The sequence below is a fragment of the Carassius carassius genome, chromosome 50 (assembly GCF_963082965.1).
Source record: "Carassius carassius chromosome 50, fCarCar2.1, whole genome shotgun sequence".
NCBI classification, from domain to species: domain Eukaryota; kingdom Metazoa; phylum Chordata; class Actinopteri; order Cypriniformes; family Cyprinidae; genus Carassius; species Carassius carassius.
Window position 1 is genome coordinate 1221020 of NC_081804.1, and position 21684 is coordinate 1242703.

The window sequence follows — 21684 nt, forward strand, 5'->3', positions numbered from 1 at the left end:
CCAGCGGTCAATGATGTGTGTATTATAGTCACCTGACTATACTGACCAGTCTTTGTGTGAAACTGGAAGACATTCTGAGGGAATATCTGTGATATACAGTCTATGGGGAATATAAGCGGTAGGCGATCTTAGAGAGGAACACTTATAAGATGAAAAAGAGGAATTAGGTAGAATCAATAAACTATGAATAATGCACTGCTATTGTTTAAATAATATGTAATCATGCAATCTTTGGTTAAAAGCGTCTGCTAAATGAATAAATTTAATGTAATGTAAATGTAATCTAATAACAAATTCTTAATTTTGATAATCCCTATTACATGCAATCAGTTACTAACCAGTTCTGTATGTATAGGCTATATATATATATATATATACACTGTAAAAAATTTAACGTAAAATCAACAGTAACTTACTGGCAACAAATAGCCAGCAAGCTTCAGTATTTTATTCCACGGTAATATTACTGTAAATCTGACTGCAGTAGTTCACAGCATACTGTATAATAACTTACAGTATATTTATACTGTAAAATTAATTACAGTTCATGTTTTTGCACTGTATTTTAAAATACTATATAGTAAAGTTACTATGCAGTATAATTGATTACGGTAGTTTTTATATTCACATATACGCATATATACACAACATATAACTAACTACAATCTGTTACAAAAATTCACACAGTTATATTACTGATTTTTAGATGTCACGTAAATTATGACAACACTCAGAAGTCCATTTAAAAACTTTTATTACAATTTAATTCATTTAACGGTAAAAACACTCTCCAGACTTGACAGGGCCAATGCAGATCCCATGTTCGCATGGGTTTGAATGACCATAGTACTTTCACTGTAGATGTGGACGAGCAACGATAGCTCTTGGGGTCCTAACAGAGACCCGATTTCGAGGGAGAACCTGATTTGTCACAAATAAGAAATGAGAAGCACCCAAAGTGACAAAAATGGGATTATAATAGCCATTATCGTGAATATCAAGCAATATCAAATATACAACTAAATTATCCGCAATCCCTTTGGCAGTTGCTGCATCCAGATATTAATAAACTAGTGCACTTGAAGAAGTTAATGAAAACGAGTGAGCAAAATCCTGTGAACGTCTTGTCTGAAGAAGGACTATCAGACTTTCACTGCCTGTGCATTTTTCAAAATGCTTATAAATCATACAGAATGAGTTTTTTTGAGAAAGTAAACATGCACAAAGTTTCCTGTGAGGGTTAGGGTTAGGAGTAGGTTTGGTGTAGGGCCATAGAATATACAGTTTGTACAGTATAAAAACCATTACACCTATGTGATGAATCCACTTTTCACAAAAACAAACGTGTGTGTGTGTTGTATCATTATATATATATATATATATATATATATATATATATATATATATATATATATATACAGTGTTGGGGAGTAACTAGTTACATGTAACGGCGTTACGTAATTTAATTACAAAATTATTGTAACTGTAATTAGTTACAGTTACTAAGAAAAAATGAGTAATTAAATTACAGTTACTTATGAATTTTTTTATGATTACAAAGGGGATTACATTTGAATATTTACACACATCCACATACAGATTTAACTGATTTCTTTCCCAAATTGCACTGACTACTCTGAGACATACCGCCCTAATAATTTCCGGGATGCTGAAACACAGTCTGGTTCGTAGAATCCAGTCATAAAAACGGAATGCCTAACGCGGATGGAATATGCCACATTTTGGATGACTAAATCAAAAGTAGGTCAGTACACTTGAATCAAAACATGACATCGACTAGTGTCTGTGAATATTAAGCCCCAAAAATGCAATATATGACTTGCACATTCTGCGTGTTTGTGGAAATCAGGCGCGGACTGGACACCGGGAGAACCGGGACAATTCCCGGTGGCCTGGCAGATGATTTTGCCCGCTATTTAATATCATTATTGTATAATTGCCTGCCGAATGTACTAAAGCGATCATTTGCGAATCCGCCATTTGATAAATAAATCTCTAATAAATCATGAAGTGTTAGTCAGGACTCGCGCGCTCTCCGCGCCTAACGGTTTGGATCAGACTCAGAGTAGCCTAATCCAGTGGTTCCCAAACTTTTCCATTCTACGACCCACCTAGACAAGTGTAATCTATTTCACGACCCACCAAAATATATATATATAAAAAAAAAAAGAAAACGATTGACATTACTTTAAGCCTAATCTTAAAAGTTTGATGACAGAAATTAAGTATTTAATAAAAATAACAAATTTTCACTACTAATATTTCAGTTTTAATTTTTGTTTACAGACGTTAAAATATGTAGTGTTCATAAAAACGTGAAGCAGGCTCACTCTAGTGAACTGTAATCTGCGCTGCTGTGTTTTGTTGCAGAAAATACATTCATGATCTTCCGTTTGTGTCGGCGAGAACGGAGCACAATCCAACACTTATTTAGAAAAGCATGAGAAGCAAAGCAGAGCTATCTAACACAGTTTTGAGATTAAAATAATTGTGAAATTGGTAAAAAATTATAATAAACAGATGTGTCTCATTTTAAATAATAATAAAAAAAATATATTTATTTTTGTGATGGTTAAATAAATGTTCAGCAATATCTTCAAAAGACTTCTGAACTTTGGCAAATTTTTCTCTAAACAGAGATGATACATCAAGGAAATATTGCAAACTTTTGTACATTTTGTTACGTGGAAATGTTTAAATCTTGTAGTGTTACAATTAATCCTGCATTTGTGCCCTGCTTATGGAATTACATTTGTTTCAATAATAATGAACGAAACTTTATAAAACTGAACGTAACTTTTTCAGAAACTATCAAAAATATGCCATTACAAAAGAAGAAAAACACTATGAAAATGAAAAAAAATTAACTCAGTCGCACAAATTTAACAGGCTCTTCAAATATGCTTCATTCTTTGTTAATGTTTTTCAAAGATTCGTTTTCGCTAATCGTGGATTCTGAATTCATTGCTACAGATTTCGCTTACGTTTCGCAGTTTTTCGTTTGGTGTTTTGACACAAACATCTCATGGGGGTGGTGTTAACAGTGATCTACTCTGATTGGATAGTGAGCTTTTGATGGACAGGTGCTCTCTGACCGGGAAGTACAGACGCCACCCAGTGGCCTCTCTCGTCCTTCACTGTCGTCGCTCCTCTTTTGTATACTTCCTATCTCCTCCGGGGTTCTCGAGACCGGTGAGTGTTGCAGGTGTCGCTCATTTCCCAATCACTCCACGGCTCTCGGCCCCGCCCCACTCGTCACATTCGTGCAGCTCTAGACTGAACTGTGTGAGTGTGTGTGTGTGTTTTTATTGAAACGCAAATTTAGCTGCAGCCAAGTGACTTTGTGTGACCCACCTTGTTCCATTCTGTGACCCACAAGTGGGTCGCGACCCACAGTTTGAAAACCCCTGGCCTAATCAATGCGAGAGAGAGAGAGAGAGAGAGAGAGAGAGAGAGAGAGAGAGAAAGAGAAAGAAAGAAAGAATAGAGTGGACAGCTGGAGCAGAGAAGCAGAACTACAGGTCAGGTCAGTTTCATCTGTAAAGATGCTTTTTTGTCTTTGTTTTTTTATTTATTTAATCAAGCAGCAGCACGTTGCTCATCAGTCATCACTCAAAATACTATATAAAGGACATCATTATTATCTGTTGTAATGTTACAGTAGTAATTTAGCTGAAAAAAAAAATTCTGATTTTTTTATTATTGGTTTAGGGGGAGCTACGACAGACAACAACACAACCCTTACGAAAATTAACATTTTAATATTTAACTATAAATCCAGAGAAAATGGTTACTATTGTTTAACTGTGATAATCAAACATGTAAAATTATTTTACAAATGTATTTATTTAAAAATAAATACAAATCCATTTGCAAAAAAACAAAAACAAAACAAGGTTATTTTACTTTTATATAGCCTAATAAAAGCATGGTAATTGTTTGTAAGGGAAAAACATGACTCGTGTACAGTATTAGGATTTTTCTATAAAGATATTGTAGTATTGTAGAGCATTGTATTGTAAAGTATAGTTTTGTTCAATCTTGAGTATTAAAGTCATGAGAGAGATGGATAACAGGGCAAAATAAAGAGACTGAAGAGAAAAATGGAAGTGAAGGTGCAGTTCAGGAGAGAACTTTTAATTATGTTGCATGTCCCCAAATTAAAGATTTAAACCTTTTTTTATGTCAGGTCCATACAAAAAATAGTTTTTTCCATGAATTTGTTTGTATGAGTTTGAATTTTCCAGTCGGAATTTTTTTCCCAGTCCGCCCCTCCTGTAAATTAATGGCAAAGACATGGTTTCATTTACTACACATAGGCCTACTGAAGCTCGCAGTGTTTTCAACCTCTGCTGCCTCAATATAGGAGTACACGAACACATAAACATAATTTCTAGAACGGCTCTGTGTCACTTCATGTGCATTTTACTTATTTTGAGAAAACTATCATCATATACAGAGACAGCAGTTTTAAAAAAACACCAATGTTTCAGGAGTTTACTATACAGAATATGACACATGCTTATTAGATAACTGTATTTAAGTTGATGTATATGCTTTTATTTATTATTCTTTAATTTTCACAAATTTAGAAAAGTAATCAAAAAGTACTCAAAAGTAATTAGTTACATTACTTTAATAAAGTAATTGAAAAAGTTACACTACTATTACATTTTAAACAGGGTAACTTGTAATCTGTAACCTATTACATTTCCAAAGTAACCTTCCCAACACTGTATATATATATATATATATATATATATATATATATATAACTGTCTGAGCTCTGAAAATTTAGACGTGGCGCCGGGCAAAGTAATATTTTTAAAATATTTTCACCTTGCGTCAGTACATCCACTCTACGTCTTGTTCCGGTTACGTCAGTGACGCTCGGCGGAGCCTCTATGAATTGGTTCCTTTGGTTCGCTTTAGCTGCATTAAGCCAGTTTTCCTTAAGCCAACAACACCGATTAGAACAAATTAAAGCGTTAAACGCAGAAAACAACATGCATTTTGGAGCTCAAATGTTTTTTTTGGGTAATATAAATAGCAGTTGGTTTAATTTGATCAATTTTATCTCCGAGGGCACTGAGATTTGATTTGCCCTCAGGAGAGAGTGGAGCGGCTAGATATGAACACACAGACTTTCTTCAACCAAGAAGGGTGACACAACTCAACTTCTCCACATACTCTCTCTTTCGTGTCGTCCAAGATTATCATCTGTCAGGTCAGTGATATGTCCAGAGTGCTTCGATTATATTATCTTAAAGATACGGTGATAGCTCTGTTTATTGCTGTGTAAACTGATGGTTTATTGGCTATGTCGCTAGCTCATGTTAGCTCATTGATTTCACTTTAACATGTAACTTACTAATCAGAAATGTCATTTTAGCTACAGCACCATACAAACATCTCAGATGCTCCAGGTGATCACGGTCAGATGTGTGATTTTATTTGTCGTGTTGATTTAAAGCCCCAAACATGAGCAGAAATGGACTATTAGCATTAGCCAGCTACTGGTGTTATTGAATAATAGGTTTATGTTGCAATACTTTAAAGTCCCTGTAAAGTCAAAATAAAGTATGTGTTCTGAATCTATCACACCACAGAAAAATGTGTTATTAGCCACCCAGCCAAATTTGAATGATAAGAAAGCCGTCAAGTACATAAAATAAGCTATCAAAATATTGAAAAAATGAGCAGTAGACTCTGCTCTCAAACGCTGCGGGCGTGTCCGCTGGCTGCGCTGAAACCACGCCCACTCGCGGGAAAGCTGCCGTCGTCACACTCAACTGTCACCGCTACAGCCGAAATGGATGCTCCTAGCAGCTTAATTGGTTCTACAAAGCCATACATGTTTGAGCCTCCAGAGCCAGAATATAATTCAGAGGACATTGACCAGCTTCTAGAGAATCATCATCCCCCTCGGTCTGCAACAGAATGGTAAGATTTTTTTCTCCCTTTTATGCAAGTTAGCTAGAGTTATATGTAACTAGCATAACCTCACTTAGCCAAATAAAGTTAAGCTAGCAATAAATAACAGAATAAAACATTTTTACGCTTTATAGTTACGGATCTAACTAGTAGCCATCATGGTTGTTTTTAAGTATGAAAATGATGTGCATAAATCCATGAGAAATGGACTGCTGAATATTACTATAACACACAAGCTGAGAAACAGAATATGCTCCAAATATGCTCTAATTGTTCAGATAACTTTTCTGTAACTGTTATAACACTGTTAAGTCACACTGTGAATTAAACTGTAGGTGCACCTGTGGAGAATGCAGGACAATGCCCACAGAGGATGAGAATGTCTGCTGCAAAGACATTAATGCTGTATGTAAAGATTTATAAATGTGTCTCCCTCCCACAATGATCATTAAAAGTATGAATGCCCAACTAGAAGAGTATTAGATCTCTAGCACTAAAACACCTTATAACACATACTCCAACAGGTTCAGAATAGATGCGGAGAGCTTCCTGAAGAGCCACGGTGTATGACTCTTCATCCAGGCCTTGAGCCTGTCTGCCTGAACCCCTACTCCCTGCAGAATGCCCTAAACACCTACCAGGCAGACCATGGGCCACTGGAGATGAAGGAAAGAGCCGTGTAAGTTAGACAAAATAATTTTGAATGTGTATAATTACGTTTGTGCTGATCAAATGGCATGCCTGTCTTTCAAAAACTGGTAAGGTTTAGGACACAAGAACAAAGTCACACTGTTTATGCAATCATATTAGGAAATGTTTATTAATGTATACATGAATGATATGAGGCAGATTGCAGGTTGATGAATCAAACGGTCATCTTCTGGGGTCCCATTCTGTTAGACCTGACCAAAAATAGGAAAAATAAGACAAAGGCTGTTTTTGTTGTACAAAGACACCAGATATTGATAACTTCACAATGTCAGTTTTTGTTGCAATTATCAGAGAGGACCACCGACCAAATACAAACCTATATAAATAATATATTATGTGACATGACATTTTGTTTTTATTTTTTTTAATTACAGTCGTGCTCGCTACCTGGCCTACAGATGTTTTGTTTCCTGGTGTTGGGGATACTTGGGAAAGCACAACAGGGTTGTCATACCTTCTTGTGTTGTACTCCGTATTCACCAGGAGTACTCGGATGACGATGGGGAGTACACAGGCTTTAGGCCTCCCATTTAAATTAAAAAAATATATTGTACTTGTTTGGGACATGAGCCATGTAAACAATTATTCAATACACTTAATAAATTTCAAAGTCAACCATGTTTGTATGCGTCACAACTTACTGTCAAATCTGGACTATCATGTCCATATATACATTGTGCAACAAGTTGATAATGTAAGTGTGACAGATCTAATGTACTGTATAGATTACCCAAATAACAACAATTGAATAAAGGCAAGAATAGTACTGTGGAGATGGTAACTTACATGTTGGCAGAAAACAGAAAGGGATTGTGGACTTAGATGGGTGTTGTTAGAGCCGTTCCCTCACAACCCGGGACAGCTGAACCTGGATACGTGGCTGGCAATTGCATCGGATTTCCCAGGTCGCTCATACTCTGAACACAGGAATCCAGGAACAGCCACCGCTTTCATGTTAGCCACAAAGGGTGCAGGGTCCTGGATGACCTCGTTAAAGAGGATGTCCATCAGCTCAGTCACATATTCTAAAACACAGGCGAGATCACATAGGATACAGTTTAAGTCATTCATATGGTAACTGTTGACGAACTGTTAAAAGTAACTGCAATAGAAATGTTTTTACTGCATGTCACACTGGCAAACATGCTACACATTTTTCATCAGGTGGTGCCAAAATCTTGCCAGTGGGGTAAATGCAAAAATTCTAAATTATGTATATGTTAGTATGGAGATATCAAAAGACAATTGAGAATTAACTTACCAGTAGAATATTTTGTCTTCACTATGGACACCACATGTTCCCCTCTCTTGGCCTTGGGAAATTTAATTTTGAACTGCAGTTCTCCGGCTGCAGTCCTCGCTTGGGTACGGACAGAATTTTCATTGAAATGCAAAGCATCCAGGTAAAGTCTGAAATGAGGATTTTGTATGGGATTACTCCAACATAATGACGCCATGGCCAGACTGGCCCTCTCGCTCTACCTGTGCGGCTGCTCTAATCTGTTATGAAAAGCTTCCACTACGCGCTCATGTAGACAGTATGGCAAGTGCTGAGTGTTGTAACTATACAAAGTGTTGTTACTATACAATATTGACAACATACACATAATTTACCTGCAAAGCATTCCCAAGTACGAGAAGACCACGTTTTTTGGTGCGAACCTCAGAATCACACTGTGGAACCCCTCCAAGGCATGTTTTTACCACGATACGTGTCCACAAAACATGGTTTTACCATATTACACGTCCACAAAACATGGTTTTACCATATTACACGTCCACAAAACATGGTTTTAACTTGATACACGTCCACAAAACATTGTTTTACCATGGTACATGTCCAAAGAAATGGCATTGCAATGTTACATGTCCAAAAACGTGGTTCTACCATGATACATGTTAAAAAAATGTATTTACCCTGATGCATGTTCAAAAACATGGTTTAATCATGATACATGTCCAAAGCCCTTGGTATTATCAAAGATATGTGTTTTTAAAAAAACCATAGTATTACCATAGTACATTACCAAAAAAGGCCCCAGTCGAAGCCCATGACTGAAGAGGAACTCTGATTGTGTTTCCCAGGCTGCGTGCGTGTGGAGGTCATGTGGAGGAAGGCTGTGCTGGTGGCGGTGTTGGCGTTGGTGATGGGGTATCTGTACCACACTGACCCACAGATGCCGACCCGCATGTTGGACTACATCAGCGAATCCCTGCCACAGATGGAGCTGAGTGGCAGCTCAGAGCCCCGCCCCCCGGCGCTGGAGGAGGCCATCGCTCGCGGCTGGCAGACCCTGATCACAGCTCCGGCCAGACGCTGGGCGAGAGTGGCAGTGGGGTGAGTTACCCTGACTGTGTTCCTCTTTTTGTGCAGATTTGAAGATTTTATTTGTCACATGCACAGTTAGATATAACAGTATTGCAGTAAAACCTACACCTGGTCGTCTACTTACATTGTGCATTAAATAAAAAATAACAAACAAACCATGTTTCTAGTTGTTTATACATTCAATAATCAATTTGTTTGTTCAGCTCATCAATGATTAGATACATTTTTGATGCACTCATTAATTCATTCATCTAATCAATGTTTTGTTCACATTCGCACACATTTCGAGCCACATTCCTACATGCAGCAGGTCTGAACACGTGCAGGTTTGTTAGCTCTAGAGCCTTTCCCATCATGCCTTGTTTCCTCTGTCAGGGTGAATGCCTGTGTGGATGTGGTGGTGTCTGGGGTGGGGCTGTTGCAGGCGCTCGCTCTCGAACCCGGATCCGGAAGAGACCACGAGGTCCTACACACCAAAGAGGACCTGAAAGAGGCCTTTGTCCACTACATGGGGAAGGGTGCCGCCGCGGAGCGCTTCTTCTCAGATAAAGAGGTTTTTCAAAGGATCGCACGGGCGGCTGCAGAATACCCCGGCGCTCAGGTGCGAGACAAAGCGTTTAATTACAGCAGGAGTGGGTTTTGTGGTCTCTGCCAAACTGTTTCCCCTCTGGGCATGAATGGAAAGTGATTGGATGGAGATTAGCTGGTGTCTGAGCAGACGAAATCCTGTCTAACAGGTTTGACTGATTCAGTCTGATTCAGGCCTTAGTGTGGTGAAATCCACAGAAGATGCTGAAGTGTGCGACCTTTAATCTGTCTTTCCATTTAGACATCCACACAGCACTGGTTCTGCCTATGTCCTATAATATCTGGTTTAATTTTGGCATCTGCTGTAAATGGATCTTGAGATCCCTTGAGATCAGACGGTTTAATTTCAATGCATGAGAGGGGAATTGAGTTTCTGTGTCAGATTTAATTTATCATAATCAACAGTAATTAAAAGGCACAGTGGCTGGACCATGAGTCTTATAACAGGCTATTTTCACAACAATTTATATGAAAATGTTAATCAAAACTATATGCAATAATTTAACAGTTTACAATATATAAAATCTGACGATTTTATAAACTCTTTCCATCTAAGATTTAATAGAAAATGTTCACATTACAGAATCATTTCCTCCAAAACACACTTGTAATTGATCTTGTGCCATTTAATTTGAATTAAGCTACTTTTTTCTTGTTTCTTGCAGCTTTATGTGGGTGGAAATGCTGCTCTTATTGGCCAGAAACTGGCGTCTAACCCAGAACTCGTGGTAAGTATCCGCTGTACTACTAAACAAGCTTAAACCTAGGATCACTAGACAGTTAAAGGAATAGTTCACCCTCAGACCATCCAAGATGTAGCTGAGTTTGTTTCTTCATCAGATTTGGAGAAATGTAGCATTGCATCACTTGCTCACCAATGGATGTGAATGGGTGCCGTCAGAATGAGAGTCCAAAATGCTGCTAAAAACATCCACAAGTAATCCTTATGACTCTAGACCATTAATTAATGGACTAGTGCATTAATGCAGCTTTTGTCTTCAATAGACATTAACTGCTGGACTGGAGTGCTGTGGATTATTGTGATGTTTTTATCAGCTGTTTCGAATCTCATTCTGACGGCACCCATTCACATCCATTGGTAAGCAAGTGATGCAATACTACATTTCTCCAAATCTGATGAGGAAACAAACTGATCCTCATCTTGGATGGCCCGAGGGTGAGCACAGTTTCAGCAAATTGTCTTTTTTTGGGTGAGCTATCGCTTTAATGATGAAAGTCAATCCAAGTCGATCAAGTGTCCTAAACTTCCTTTGTACAATAACTATGATGTAAGAGTGCAAAAGCAGCACATTCATACCTGATTATAGTTTCCTAAAGTGTGCTGTTTTCCCTCAGGTCCTCTTGTGTGGTCCGGTGGGGCCGAAGCTTCATGAAATGCTGGATGAACAGATCGTAGTCCCGCCCGAATCTCTACAGGAGACCGATGAGTTCCACCTCATCCTGGAGTACAAGTCAGGTGAGACCTGCTCAAATCTTCAACATCGTTCACCATAAGACCAGAAACATGTATTTAGATTTTTTTTTGTGTCTCCTCTCGGACGCCCCCTACAGGTGAACAGTGGGGTTCTTCACGAGCTCCTCAAGCGAACCGCTTTATCCTGTCTCACGACGTGTCCAATGGTGAAATGAGCACGCTGGAGACATTCGTGGCCAGTCTGGAGGACTTCCAGCCGGACCTGGTGGTTCTGTCCGGACTGCATATGATGGAAGGAATGGGCCGGGATCTTTGGGAGGAACGACTGAAAGAGGTGCGAGATCAGAATCGCTCATTTGATTTGAAATAACAGTAATGCTCTGACAGAGTAACAGGGATATTTTGAGGTTTGTTGGACACTTCACTGCTGGTTCTTCACATATTAGTTCTCAAGCTCTGTGTTCTGACTTCCTGCAGGCGGTGGTTGCCATCTCTGAAGTGAGGAACGAGGTGCCCATCCACCTGGAGCTGGCTAGTATGACGGACAGGGACTACATGAACCGGATCCTGCAGGAGGTAAATGTGAAGGTTTCGCATAAATCATTAGGATATTAAGTAAAGATCATGTTCCATGAAGATCCTGTGACACTGAAGCATACAGGAATGCTTGGGTTAAGACTTTCTGAGTGCAGGCTCTATAATGAAACCGGTTATTTATCAATCCTTATCTCAAGCTACTGGAAGATTCATTAATCAGATGTTTTCTTTGCGTTTAAATCTAAGCTGAGTGACAAGATCGGCATCTTCAGAGTTTCAGGTTTCTCCGTGCTCTTCTGTCAGCAGGTCATGCCCATCATGAACTCCATCGGTCTGAACGAACAGGAGCTGCTGTTTTTGGCTCAGTCTGGAGGCGGGCCTCACGCTGACCTCACTTCCTGGGACAGGATACCTGACGTGGGCCGAGTCAGCGACATCCTGCTCTGGATCCTGGAGCAGCACGGCCGGGCGGATCCAGAATCTGAGGCTGATCTGACCCGGATCCACTTCCACACGTTAGCGTACCACATCCTTGCTACGGTGGATGGCCACTGGGGGAACCAGGAGGCAGCGGTGTCCGCAGGCGCCCGTGTGGCCAGCAGTCAAGCCTGCGGTCTGCAAGACGTGGATATCACAAAGGTGATCCTCAAGGCGCCTTTGACCTTCCACAGCTCCTTCTCCGAGCCGAGGGAGAGCCTAGTGGTGGACCCGAGCCGACCGGTCACCGTGTGGAGCAGAGGGAACGTCTCGTTCCATCTCACACCGGTCCTGGTGTGCAAACACCCGCTCAGGACTGTGGGATTGGGCGACGCCATATCAGCCGAAGGCCTTGTGTTCTCAGAGCTCACGCCTCGGCCCGAGCTCTAAGAGACGTCTCTCTCCCATCCATCCTTTTGAAGACACGTCCTCGTCGTTAGATCCTAACGCTGGAGAAACAGACTCGGAGGGCGTCAAACTACAGGATGTTTTTCAAAGCGAGCTGGAGATGCACTGTTTTACTTTTGTCTGAAATTGCATTTCGTGAAAAACCGCACTGAATATAATGACGTCAACTAGCGTTTGAACCAAAAATGGATGTTCGGGTCATCATCCGCTCACCATTGAATCTAAACGACCTTCTTAAATACAGTACAGTGCAGAAGTCACATGGATTTAGCGAAGTATATGATGACAGAACTTTGACTACTAATTAGTTTTTACTATGATTAGAGATCAGACAGACCTCCGGCTGCTATCGAAACGGACGAAAGTGAATTTTAGAGTCTTAAACATCTCCATAAACACGCTTTTATTTGGTGTATGAACATTAATACGTAAGCGGAACCGGATGCACTTCAGGTTTATCCAGTGATCCAGTCTAGTTAATGTGAAGCTCTCTTATCCTAATGAAGCAGAAGTAATTAAAGCGATGTTCATGGGGTTAAACTAAAGTCGAAATAATTCCTGAATAACAGTTTAGATCATCAGCTTCCCCGAGGCTATTATTCCGTGCACATATTACTAAATACCATTCGTTACTCTTGTCTTAAACGTTTCTAAATGTTGTTAAAGCTGTAGGTTTTTGTACATTGGGTCCAGCATCATTTGTATATAAATAGAAGAGAAATCGAAATATTCTTCCATTCATTCTGCAGGTGTGAATCATGATGCTTCCTGTTTTTAAAGGTTACACTTCATGAATCTGTACATACAAAAGACGTTACTTATTCTTATTAGTCATGAATTTCCTTCCAAACACCTTTTGACGTATGATTTTGAATGTTTTATTTGGGACGTACTAATTAATCTCGATGTGTGAATTGCTATCTGTCTTAAACCAGCCTTAAAGTTTGACGAGCCCATCTGAGGCTTTTTAACGAATGCATAGTTTTAGAAGTGTTGAGCAATGTTTGTAAAGCAGTTTGAACCACGAATGGTTTTATGAACGGTTTACACACAATGTGTTTGTGTTTCTTGAATAAGGAAAGATTCGGATCATGAACCTCATGGATTTCATCTTGTTTCGTCCTGTATTTCTGTAGTTTCTCAAACCAACAAAAGACTTCTAGCATCATTGGATTTTACATCCTTCATCACTGAATTTTGATTTAAAATCAGTGTTTTCTCGTGACTTGAAATTGGCGATGTTTTTTAGTTTAATGTCACGTTTAATGAACTGGTTACTAGTGAAGTAAATGAAACCTCATCAGCAATACTTGAAGAAGGTTTTGTTGTTCAAACACAGTAGATGTTGAGTCTTGGTGTGAGAAACTAACAGAAAGTTCACATTCATGCAACTTTTAGACTATATATGAAATGTTTTATGGTTCTAGTTTGCACTCGTGATTATGCAGCAAAGTCTTTAAGAGTTACTGGGAAAAACATCCTTCAATCATAAACGTAACGACTAGAAATATTAGACCTGTTAACTTGAGTATGGAATATTTTTGTATTAATAAAACACTTCTGTGCCGGGTATAAAATGACTCTGTTTCTTTGTATTACACATCATTTCATCCTAAAAATTAATCTGCAGATTGTGAAAAAAATAAATAAATTACCTAATTTGATGATTCTAAATTTTATATATATATATATATATATATATATATATATATATATATATATATATATATATGAGCTCTTTTCCAAAACTCCATTTTATCCATTTTATTCGTTTTCATGAAAATGACATTTTGTTAATATTTAATTCATCCAGTTAAAATGGTCTGTTGGCTCAGTCTGAACATGTTAGAGAATGATTGCTAAATGAAACAACAATATTTTTGATTATAAATTCTATGATTATAAGTTTTTTTTTTTTCAAAACGCCACAAATCCATTTTTTTTAAAATAATTGTTGTTTTTAATGTATTTTTTATTTAAAAAAAAAACAACAACAAAAGAAATGCAACATATGACATCAGGGGCTCGTACTATAAATTAATATAAATCAAATAAATAATGCATGGCATAAATAACAGCCAAATTAGATAAATAGTCACAAAATAAATAGTAAAATGAAATAAAACAAATATAAAAAAAAACATGCATACAAATACCACTAATTAAATATAAATACAACAATGTTAAGACTGGAAGTGCTCAACAATGAGTTGTGAAAGTAAATAGTTTAGACTGAAATAAAAAGAATTAGACAACTAACTTGCTATTATTCTTCCATTTGAATTGAGATTGCAAACAGGAAGCTGAATTGCAATTAAAATTGCAGGAAGTAGAATTTGAATTCTATAAAATTCAAATAAATTCATGATACATAATTAAGGTGTATTTAACAATTAAGCTTTACAGTATATATTACATATTATTACAACATGAATTTCATACAAATTATTATTGCATGAACTTTACACTCACAATACTTTATTATAGTAAATAGGCCTTTTTTAACCACAAATTAACATTAAAAACATACTCTATAAAACAGATTATTAAAATTGTAATACCCAAAATATTGTTTCACTTGATTACTTTGAAACTAAGATATTGCTAGTGTCTGTACTTCCATTAGGAAGAAAAATTGATGTTAAAAGTCTCACATTCTCACTGATATGTGGTAATGAATGCTATGAATTCAGTTCCACTTAGTGTAATAATTCAAATTCAATTCAACTTTGTCGCAAGGGAGAAACCTACAAAACGGTAGTTTAATGTTATTTAGCACACTTACCTGAATGCCCTTCACGAATGCAACCCCTGTACTGTGTGAAACCTGAAAACATTTTTGTTATAGCAAATACAGTCTTATAGAAGTAAAAACAGAGATCTCTGTGATGTACTAGATGCACGCAAAAAAATACAGATGAGATTCAAAGAACTGCACAAAATAAATGATTTCCTCCACTTTATGAGGTCTCAGTTTGTGTTAGCTGATAAACAAAGTTTCTTACACAAATCCAAGCCAAATTACAAACACTAGCATCATGAACGTAACATCTGTAGACATTTTCATGTTTTCTATGTCGACTACAAAATTACAAATATTATAGATGACTACAACTTTAAATGTCTATGCATTATCTTTCATAGTCTTATTTACTTTATTATTTCAACCGAACAAAGACACATGTAAGTGGGCCGACATATTTACTGATTTACCTAAAAACAGCTGTGTTTAAAAATTGGAAAGAAATAAATACCATTAACCTGTCGTCAACACGTATGAAAAATAGTAGCAGTAGTTTTAATGTGTGAAGAAGTAGATCTATGTGACTTTCTTGAAGCAAACATAATTGCAGGAATAAAATGAGTGTCTATTACTGCAAAAACAGATCAAGATACTGAAAACAGGTTGTGGATTGTGAAAGCTTACAGATAAACACTCAAACTTACACTCACACCTGGCTAAAAAAAAACTCATAAAATTGGCCCAAATGTACCTCAAGCACTCATCCATTCACAGTGAATAACTTAAAATGAATAGTTATGGGACACACACTAACAAAAGACACTCACACAAAGCTAAAGAGGTAATACAGCTTAAAATGATAATTTTATAATTTTGTTTCCACCATGGAATTAGAGAATCAAAAAGGTAATTGTGAGTTTTTATCTCATAATTACGACTTTTCTGACTCACTTGCAATTCTGAGTTTGAATCTTGAAATTCTGACCTTTTTTTTTTTTTTTTTAGCATTCTGAGTCGAATCTTGAAATTCTGACAATTTTTTTCATAATTCTGAGGTTGAATCTTGAAATTCTGAAGTTTTTTTTTCAGAAGTCTGAGTTTGAATCTTGAAATTCTGAAGTTTTTTTTTCAGAATTATGAGTTTGAATCTTGAAATTCTGAAGTTTTTTTTTCAGAAGTCTGAGTTCGAATCTTGAAATTCTGACATTTTTTTTTTGAATTCTGAGTTTGAATCTTGAAATTCTAACATTTTTTTCTCAGAATTCTGAGTTTGAATCTTGAAATTCTAACATTTTTTTCTCAGAATTCTGAGTTTGAATCTTGAAATTCTGACATTTTGTTTTCCAGAATTCTGAGTTTGAATCTTGAAATTCTGATGTTTATTTCTCAGAATTCTGTGTTTGAATCTTGAAATTCTGACATTTTGTTTTCCAGAATTATGAGTTTGAATCTTGAAATTCTGACGTTTTTTTCTCAGAATTATGAGTTTGAATCTTGAAATTCTGACATTTTGTTTTCCAGAATTCTGAGTTTGAATCTTGAAATTCTGATGTTTATTTCTCAGAATTCTGAGTTTGAATCTTGAAATTCTGACATTTTGTTTTCCAGAATTATGAGTTTGAATCTTGAAATTCTGACGTTTTTTTCTCAGAATTCTGAGTTTGAATCTTGAAATTCTAACATTTTTTTCTCAGAATTCTGAGTTTGAATCTTGAAATTCTAACATTTTTTTCTCAGAATTCTGAGTTTGAATCATGAAATTCTGACATTTTGTTTTCCAGAATTCTGAGTTTGAATCTTGAAATTCTGATGTTTATTTCTCAGAATTCTGAGTTTGAATCTTGAAATTCTGACATTTTGTTTTCCAGAATTATGAGTTTGAATCTTGAAATTCTGACGTTTTTTGTCAGAGTTCTGAGTTTGAATCTTGAAATTCTGACGTTTTGTTTTCCAGAATTATGAGTTTGAATCTTGAAATTCTGACGTTTTTTGTCAGAGTTCTGAGTTTGAATCTTGAAATTCTGACGTTTTGTTTCCCAGAATTCTGAGTTTGAATCTTGAAATTCTGACGTTTTGTTTCCCAGAGTTCTGAGTTTGAATCTTGAAATTCTGACGTTTTGTTTCCCAGAATTCTGAGTTTGAATCTTGAAATTCTGACGTTTTGTTTCCCAGAATTCTGAGTTTGAATCTTGAAATTCTGACATTTTGTTTTCCAGAATTCTGAGTTTGAATCTTGAAATTCTGATGTTTATTTCTCAGAATTCTGAGTTTGAATCTTGAAATTCTGACATTTTGTTTTCCAGAATTCTGAGTTTGAATCTTGAAATTCTGATGTTTATTTCTCAGAATTCTGAGTTTGAATCTTGAAATTCTGACATTTTGTTTTCCAGAATTCTGAGTTTGAATCTTGAAATTCTGATGTTTATTTCTCAGAATTCTGAGTTTGAATCTTGAAATTCTGACATTTTGTTTTCCAGAATTCTGAGTTTGAATCTTGAAATTCTGATGTTTATTTCTCAGAATTCTGAGTTTGAATCTTGAAATTCTGACGTTTTGTTTCCCAGAATTCTGAGTTTGAATCTTGAAATCTTAACATTTTTTTCAGAATTCTGAGTTTAGTCTTTTGTCACAATTGCAAGATATAAACTCAGAATTGGGAAAAGTCAGAACTGTGAGATAAAAGTCACAATTACCTTTTTTTATTTTATTACATGATTTAATAAGGAAATGTTCTTCCATAATTTACTCTGCTTTCTTGTCAACTTTCTCTCCTTTCATTGGTGCACGAACACTTGACCACACTTCCGTGTAGAGCAGCGTTCCCAGGAACACCACGGCCGTGCCGAACCAGTGCCAGGCTGTGAAGGGATTGTGGAAGTACAGGATGGAAATAATGAGACTCAGGAATTTGCGAAGCGTCACTACTAGTGTAACTGTGAGCGACGCACACTCTGTGGTCAGAAAGAACACGCCGCGGATGCAAACATATCTGAAATATCAGGCTAAGGATAAAGTATCCAATGAAACAAAATGAATGTAGACAGATTTCTCACCATGGCTTTCTACAGTTCGATCCAATAAAAGCCTATAAAGAAAATGACAAATATGAAAGGATACTGGGTGACGATGTTCATCAGTAGGTATAACCACAAGACAGGCACAGACAGACCAATCAGAGGCACTTCCACAGGAGCTTTGAGAGAAAGTCACTGGTTTGTCATTTCAAACAAAGTAAGACTTTTTAAGGCACACATACACCATTCAAACATTTGGGGTTTTGAACGAAATCAGCACTTCAATTCAATAAGGTTGCATTAAATTGATCAGAAGTGATTTCTATTTCAAATAAATTCAGCTTTTTTGAACTTTCTATTCATCAAAATATGATCTGTATCATTGCAATTAATAAGAGTTGCAATTACGTATTAAAATTTGTGCTATTTAAATTGTAATAATATTTCATAATACTCCTGTTTTAATATTGTATTTTTGATCCAATAAACGTTTCTTTGGTGAGCATTCTTTAAAAAACATTTTAAACTCTTACCGACCCCAAACATTTGAGTGGTGCTGGCTAATTTACTGTATTAGTCCCAACAGAATGGGACTCACAGCTCTGGCTGAAGAGCACAGTGTGTTTGTAGATGTCTGTTGACAGCAGGAGGAATCCTGGTAATGGCAGAAAGTGCTGAAACAGGGCAGAAAAATCCCTCTCAATACCAATGTTGCACACTTGAATATAGCATCATACAGTGGCAAGCGAAAATTTGGGAACCCCTTGCAGAATCTGTGAAAATGTAAAAAAAAAAAAAAGTGAGATTATACAAAATGCATGTTATTTTTTATTTAGTACTGTCCTAAGTAAGATATTTTACATAAAAGATGTTTACATTTAGTCCACAAAATTTTTTTAATATTCACATTCAAAAGTTTGTCTGCAGGAGCTGGAGGATTTTTCTGAAGAACAGTTCTCAGTTGAACTGTTCAGAACAAACAAGAGACTCGTGAACAACCATCATAAAACAGAAAGATAGACGTGGATCATCAGGTAACCAAGGGTTCACAAACTTTTGAATGGCGATATTTAAAAAAAAAAAGTAAACATCTTTTATGTAAAATATCTTACTCAGGGCAGTACTGAAAAAAAAATAACATGCATTTTGTCTGATATCTCTTACGTTGTAAAAAAAAATATATTCTCAGATTGTGCAAGGGGTTCTTTTGCATTCCTCTGTATGTATAGTTAGGGACTCACATTGTAAAACAGAGCCTCCTTGGAGTGTTTGCCATACTCCTTGTACAGTGTTTCCTGGAAAATGCCCATTCTCGCAGACATCAGCAAGGCAAACGTCAGCATGGCAATACCTGAAATTACAATACCTGTATTTTCAGCATCATTACTCCCGTCTTCAGTGTCACATGATCTTCAGAAATCAGAATAATATGCTGCTCAAGAAACATTTCTGATTATCATCAGTGTTGAAAACAGTTGTGCTGCTTCATATCTGAGCGTAAACCGTGATACTTTAGTTTTTAGTTTAGTTAGTTTAGTTTTTTTAGGATTCTTCGATAAACAGAAAGTTCAAAAGAACAGCATTTATTTAAAATTCAAAACTTTTGTAACATTATTTATAGCATGCAACTATTAATAATAATGCAATAATGCTTATTGTTATTAACGCCAATTCACATACTAATTTAATTTTTAAATGGTAGAATATTATATACAGTGTGCAAATGCAACTCTTAAATGCAAGCATTGCCTGAGTGTGAATGTGGAGAATATTACCCAGAAGCCAATGCATGAAGGCATAAAAACCATCTTCCTCTGTGGCCCCTTTCTCAGCATTCTACATAAAGATCAAACCTGATGTATTAGGTGCAGATAAATGTGCAATAATGTACATTATGTCTTTTAATAACAAACTATCACTGAAGTGACTCACCACTTGTTTGGCCGACATAATAGTGCAGATGAAAATGCCCACAGACACCAGCACAATGGAAAGATATTTATTCGCCGAATATCTGCAAGTAATAACGTGACTGAATAATATGCAAAAAAAAAAAGCAATGAATTGTGCATGATCTTCAGCCTACCTTTTCTTCAAGATGATGATACCGAGGATCATGTTTGCGATTAAAGATCCCTGTGATCAAAATAAGAAGTTACAGAGATCTATAAGACACAGATTTTAAAGCAATTAAATAAATGCTACTCACTGATCTGAAGATCATGTGCAGAGGCATAGCGATGTTAAAGTTCAGGGCGTAGTTATTGATCACGCTGACGGTAAAGAACATGGTCACCATGATCACATAGTTACTGCAAAGAAAAAAAAAATGCATCAAAAGTCATGAAATTCTCATAGGTAGGAGGGAAAAAAATGAATTGAAATAATGTAATGCATATATATCAGAAATACTTAATGGATCACTTACAAATTGTAGTAAATCACTGATCTCAAATGATATGACAACAATTATAATTAGTAATGCAATCTTCTACATTGCTTTTTATGTAATATAATCTGACTACTTTTTGATTACTTTTGACACACCTGGTGCATCCCATTGAATATTTTATATAATAATCTTGTTTATATATCATATCAAGTTGTTAAAGCAAATTATTAATTAAATCAAATTATTATTGTCGACTGACACACCATGTCACTGTGACAAAGCAAAACGTTCAACTCTCACCTGTAATAATATAATAATCAATAATGGCAATCACTGCCTTTTACCTCATTCAACGATTAAAAACAGGTTGTTTGAGTAAAAATGCATAATTATTATGCATTATATAATATAATTATGCATTTATTTATTTATTGAAAAAAAGAATGAATGAACGAATGCATAACATGACTGTTATAATCAATGACATTTACATAGTTCTGACAAGCCTGTTATCATTAAAATACATGCATGCGAGTACAATATTAACATATTATTAACCTGAGGGGTATGTGTGGCTTTTTGCGTCCAAAGTCTGTTTCAAAGATGAACCCTTCCAGTGCAATAAAGGCAAACTGGGCAAATGTGACAATATTCCCACATCCTGGGAAATCCCTGTAACACATTGAATTTAAAGAAGCAAGAAATAGCAGCATATAAGAAGTTCAAATGCAGTGAATGCAAACTCAAATATGAAAAAAACGATCATACATGATAAGAGAAATGAAACTCACCTAACCAAAAGTTCCAAAAACACAACATTGCTACAGCAACCAACGAAAACTAAAGCGATCGCGAATAACGTATTCATTGTCAAAGTCTAAAATTATACTTATTTCAGCTTCACACTAATCCGGATGTTGGCATTGTGAATTATAAATGTCTAAACGTTCCAGCACTAGTGAACTAGTGATACTTCAATGAAAGTCTCCCAGCAATACACGTCTTCCTGCTTCCTACTGCGCCTGCTGGGATTTGTCGTTTTTTGGCTCTAAATCAGAATGAATGCTGACAGTACTGAAAACTACAGTTCCCAGA

At 36.4% G+C, this 21684-nt stretch overlaps 2 protein-coding genes and 1 long non-coding RNA gene across 5 annotated transcripts; 1 reads left to right on the plus strand and 2 right to left on the minus strand.

Annotated features, from left to right (window-relative positions):
- The first annotated feature begins 5095 nt into the window (after nt 1-5095).
- LOC132133383 (ADP-dependent glucokinase-like) lies at nt 5096-12762 on the plus strand. 3 transcript variants are annotated; one of them, XM_059546172.1, is made up of 8 exons: nt 5096-5248; nt 8752-9004; nt 9371-9596; nt 10249-10311; nt 10940-11060; nt 11156-11352; nt 11496-11594; nt 11859-12762. In XM_059546172.1, exons 2-8 carry the CDS (start codon nt 8772-8774, stop codon nt 12420-12422), a joined length of 1503 nt encoding a protein of 500 aa, XP_059402155.1. In that variant the 5' UTR covers nt 5096-5248; nt 8752-8771; the 3' UTR covers nt 12423-12762. The 3 variants fall into 3 exon arrangements, with proteins under 3 accessions (XP_059402155.1, XP_059402156.1, XP_059402157.1); XM_059546173.1 differs by having other exon boundaries at nt 11862-12761; XM_059546174.1 differs by lacking the exons at nt 5096-5248; nt 8752-9004 and having other exon boundaries at nt 9454-9732; nt 11859-12760.
- Nucleotides 12763-15384: 2622 nt separating this feature from the next.
- LOC132133375 (uncharacterized) lies at nt 15385-16873 on the minus strand. Its single transcript, XR_009429146.1, has 2 exons — nt 16822-16873; nt 15385-16168 (listed from the first exon to the last, which is right to left on the minus strand). It is a non-coding gene; the product is annotated as an uncharacterized LOC132133375 (long non-coding RNA).
- Nucleotides 16874-17695: 822 nt separating this feature from the next.
- LOC132133816 (UDP-xylose and UDP-N-acetylglucosamine transporter-like) lies at nt 17696-21642 on the minus strand. The gene is made up of 10 exons (XM_059546811.1): nt 21381-21642; nt 21148-21261; nt 20407-20509; nt 20284-20333; nt 20130-20211; nt 19973-20033; nt 19439-19548; nt 18796-18871; nt 18301-18376; nt 17696-18172 (listed from the first exon to the last, which is right to left on the minus strand). Exons 1-10 carry the CDS (start codon nt 21455-21457, stop codon nt 17926-17928), a joined length of 996 nt encoding a protein of 331 aa, XP_059402794.1. The 5' UTR covers nt 21458-21642; the 3' UTR covers nt 17696-17925.
- Nucleotides 21643-21684: the final 42 nt, after the last annotated feature.

Bases quoted from the DNA above. Each gene is read 5' to 3' on its own strand.
- LOC132133383 (XM_059546172.1), top strand. From the start codon at position 8,772: ATGTGGAGGAAGGCTGTGCTGGTGGCGGTGTTGGCGTTGGTGATGGGG. The intron at 9,005-9,370 runs GTGAGTTACCCT...TTCCTCTGTCAG, and splicing joins TGGGCGAGAGTGGCAGTGGG to GGTGAATGCCTGTGTGGATG. The intron at 11,595-11,858 runs GTAAATGTGAAG...CTCTTCTGTCAG, and splicing joins TGAACCGGATCCTGCAGGAG to CAGGTCATGCCCATCATGAA.
- LOC132133816 (XM_059546811.1), bottom strand. From the start codon at position 21,457: ATGAATACGTTATTCGCGATCGCTTTAGTTTTCGTTGGTTGCTGTAGC. The intron at 20,510-21,147 runs GTTAATAATATG...TTTTCTTTGCAG, and splicing joins AAGCCACACATACCCCTCAG to TAACTATGTGATCATGGTGA. The intron at 20,334-20,406 runs GTGAGTAGCATT...TTTTGATCACAG, and splicing joins TGCACATGATCTTCAGATCA to GGATCTTTAATCGCAAACAT.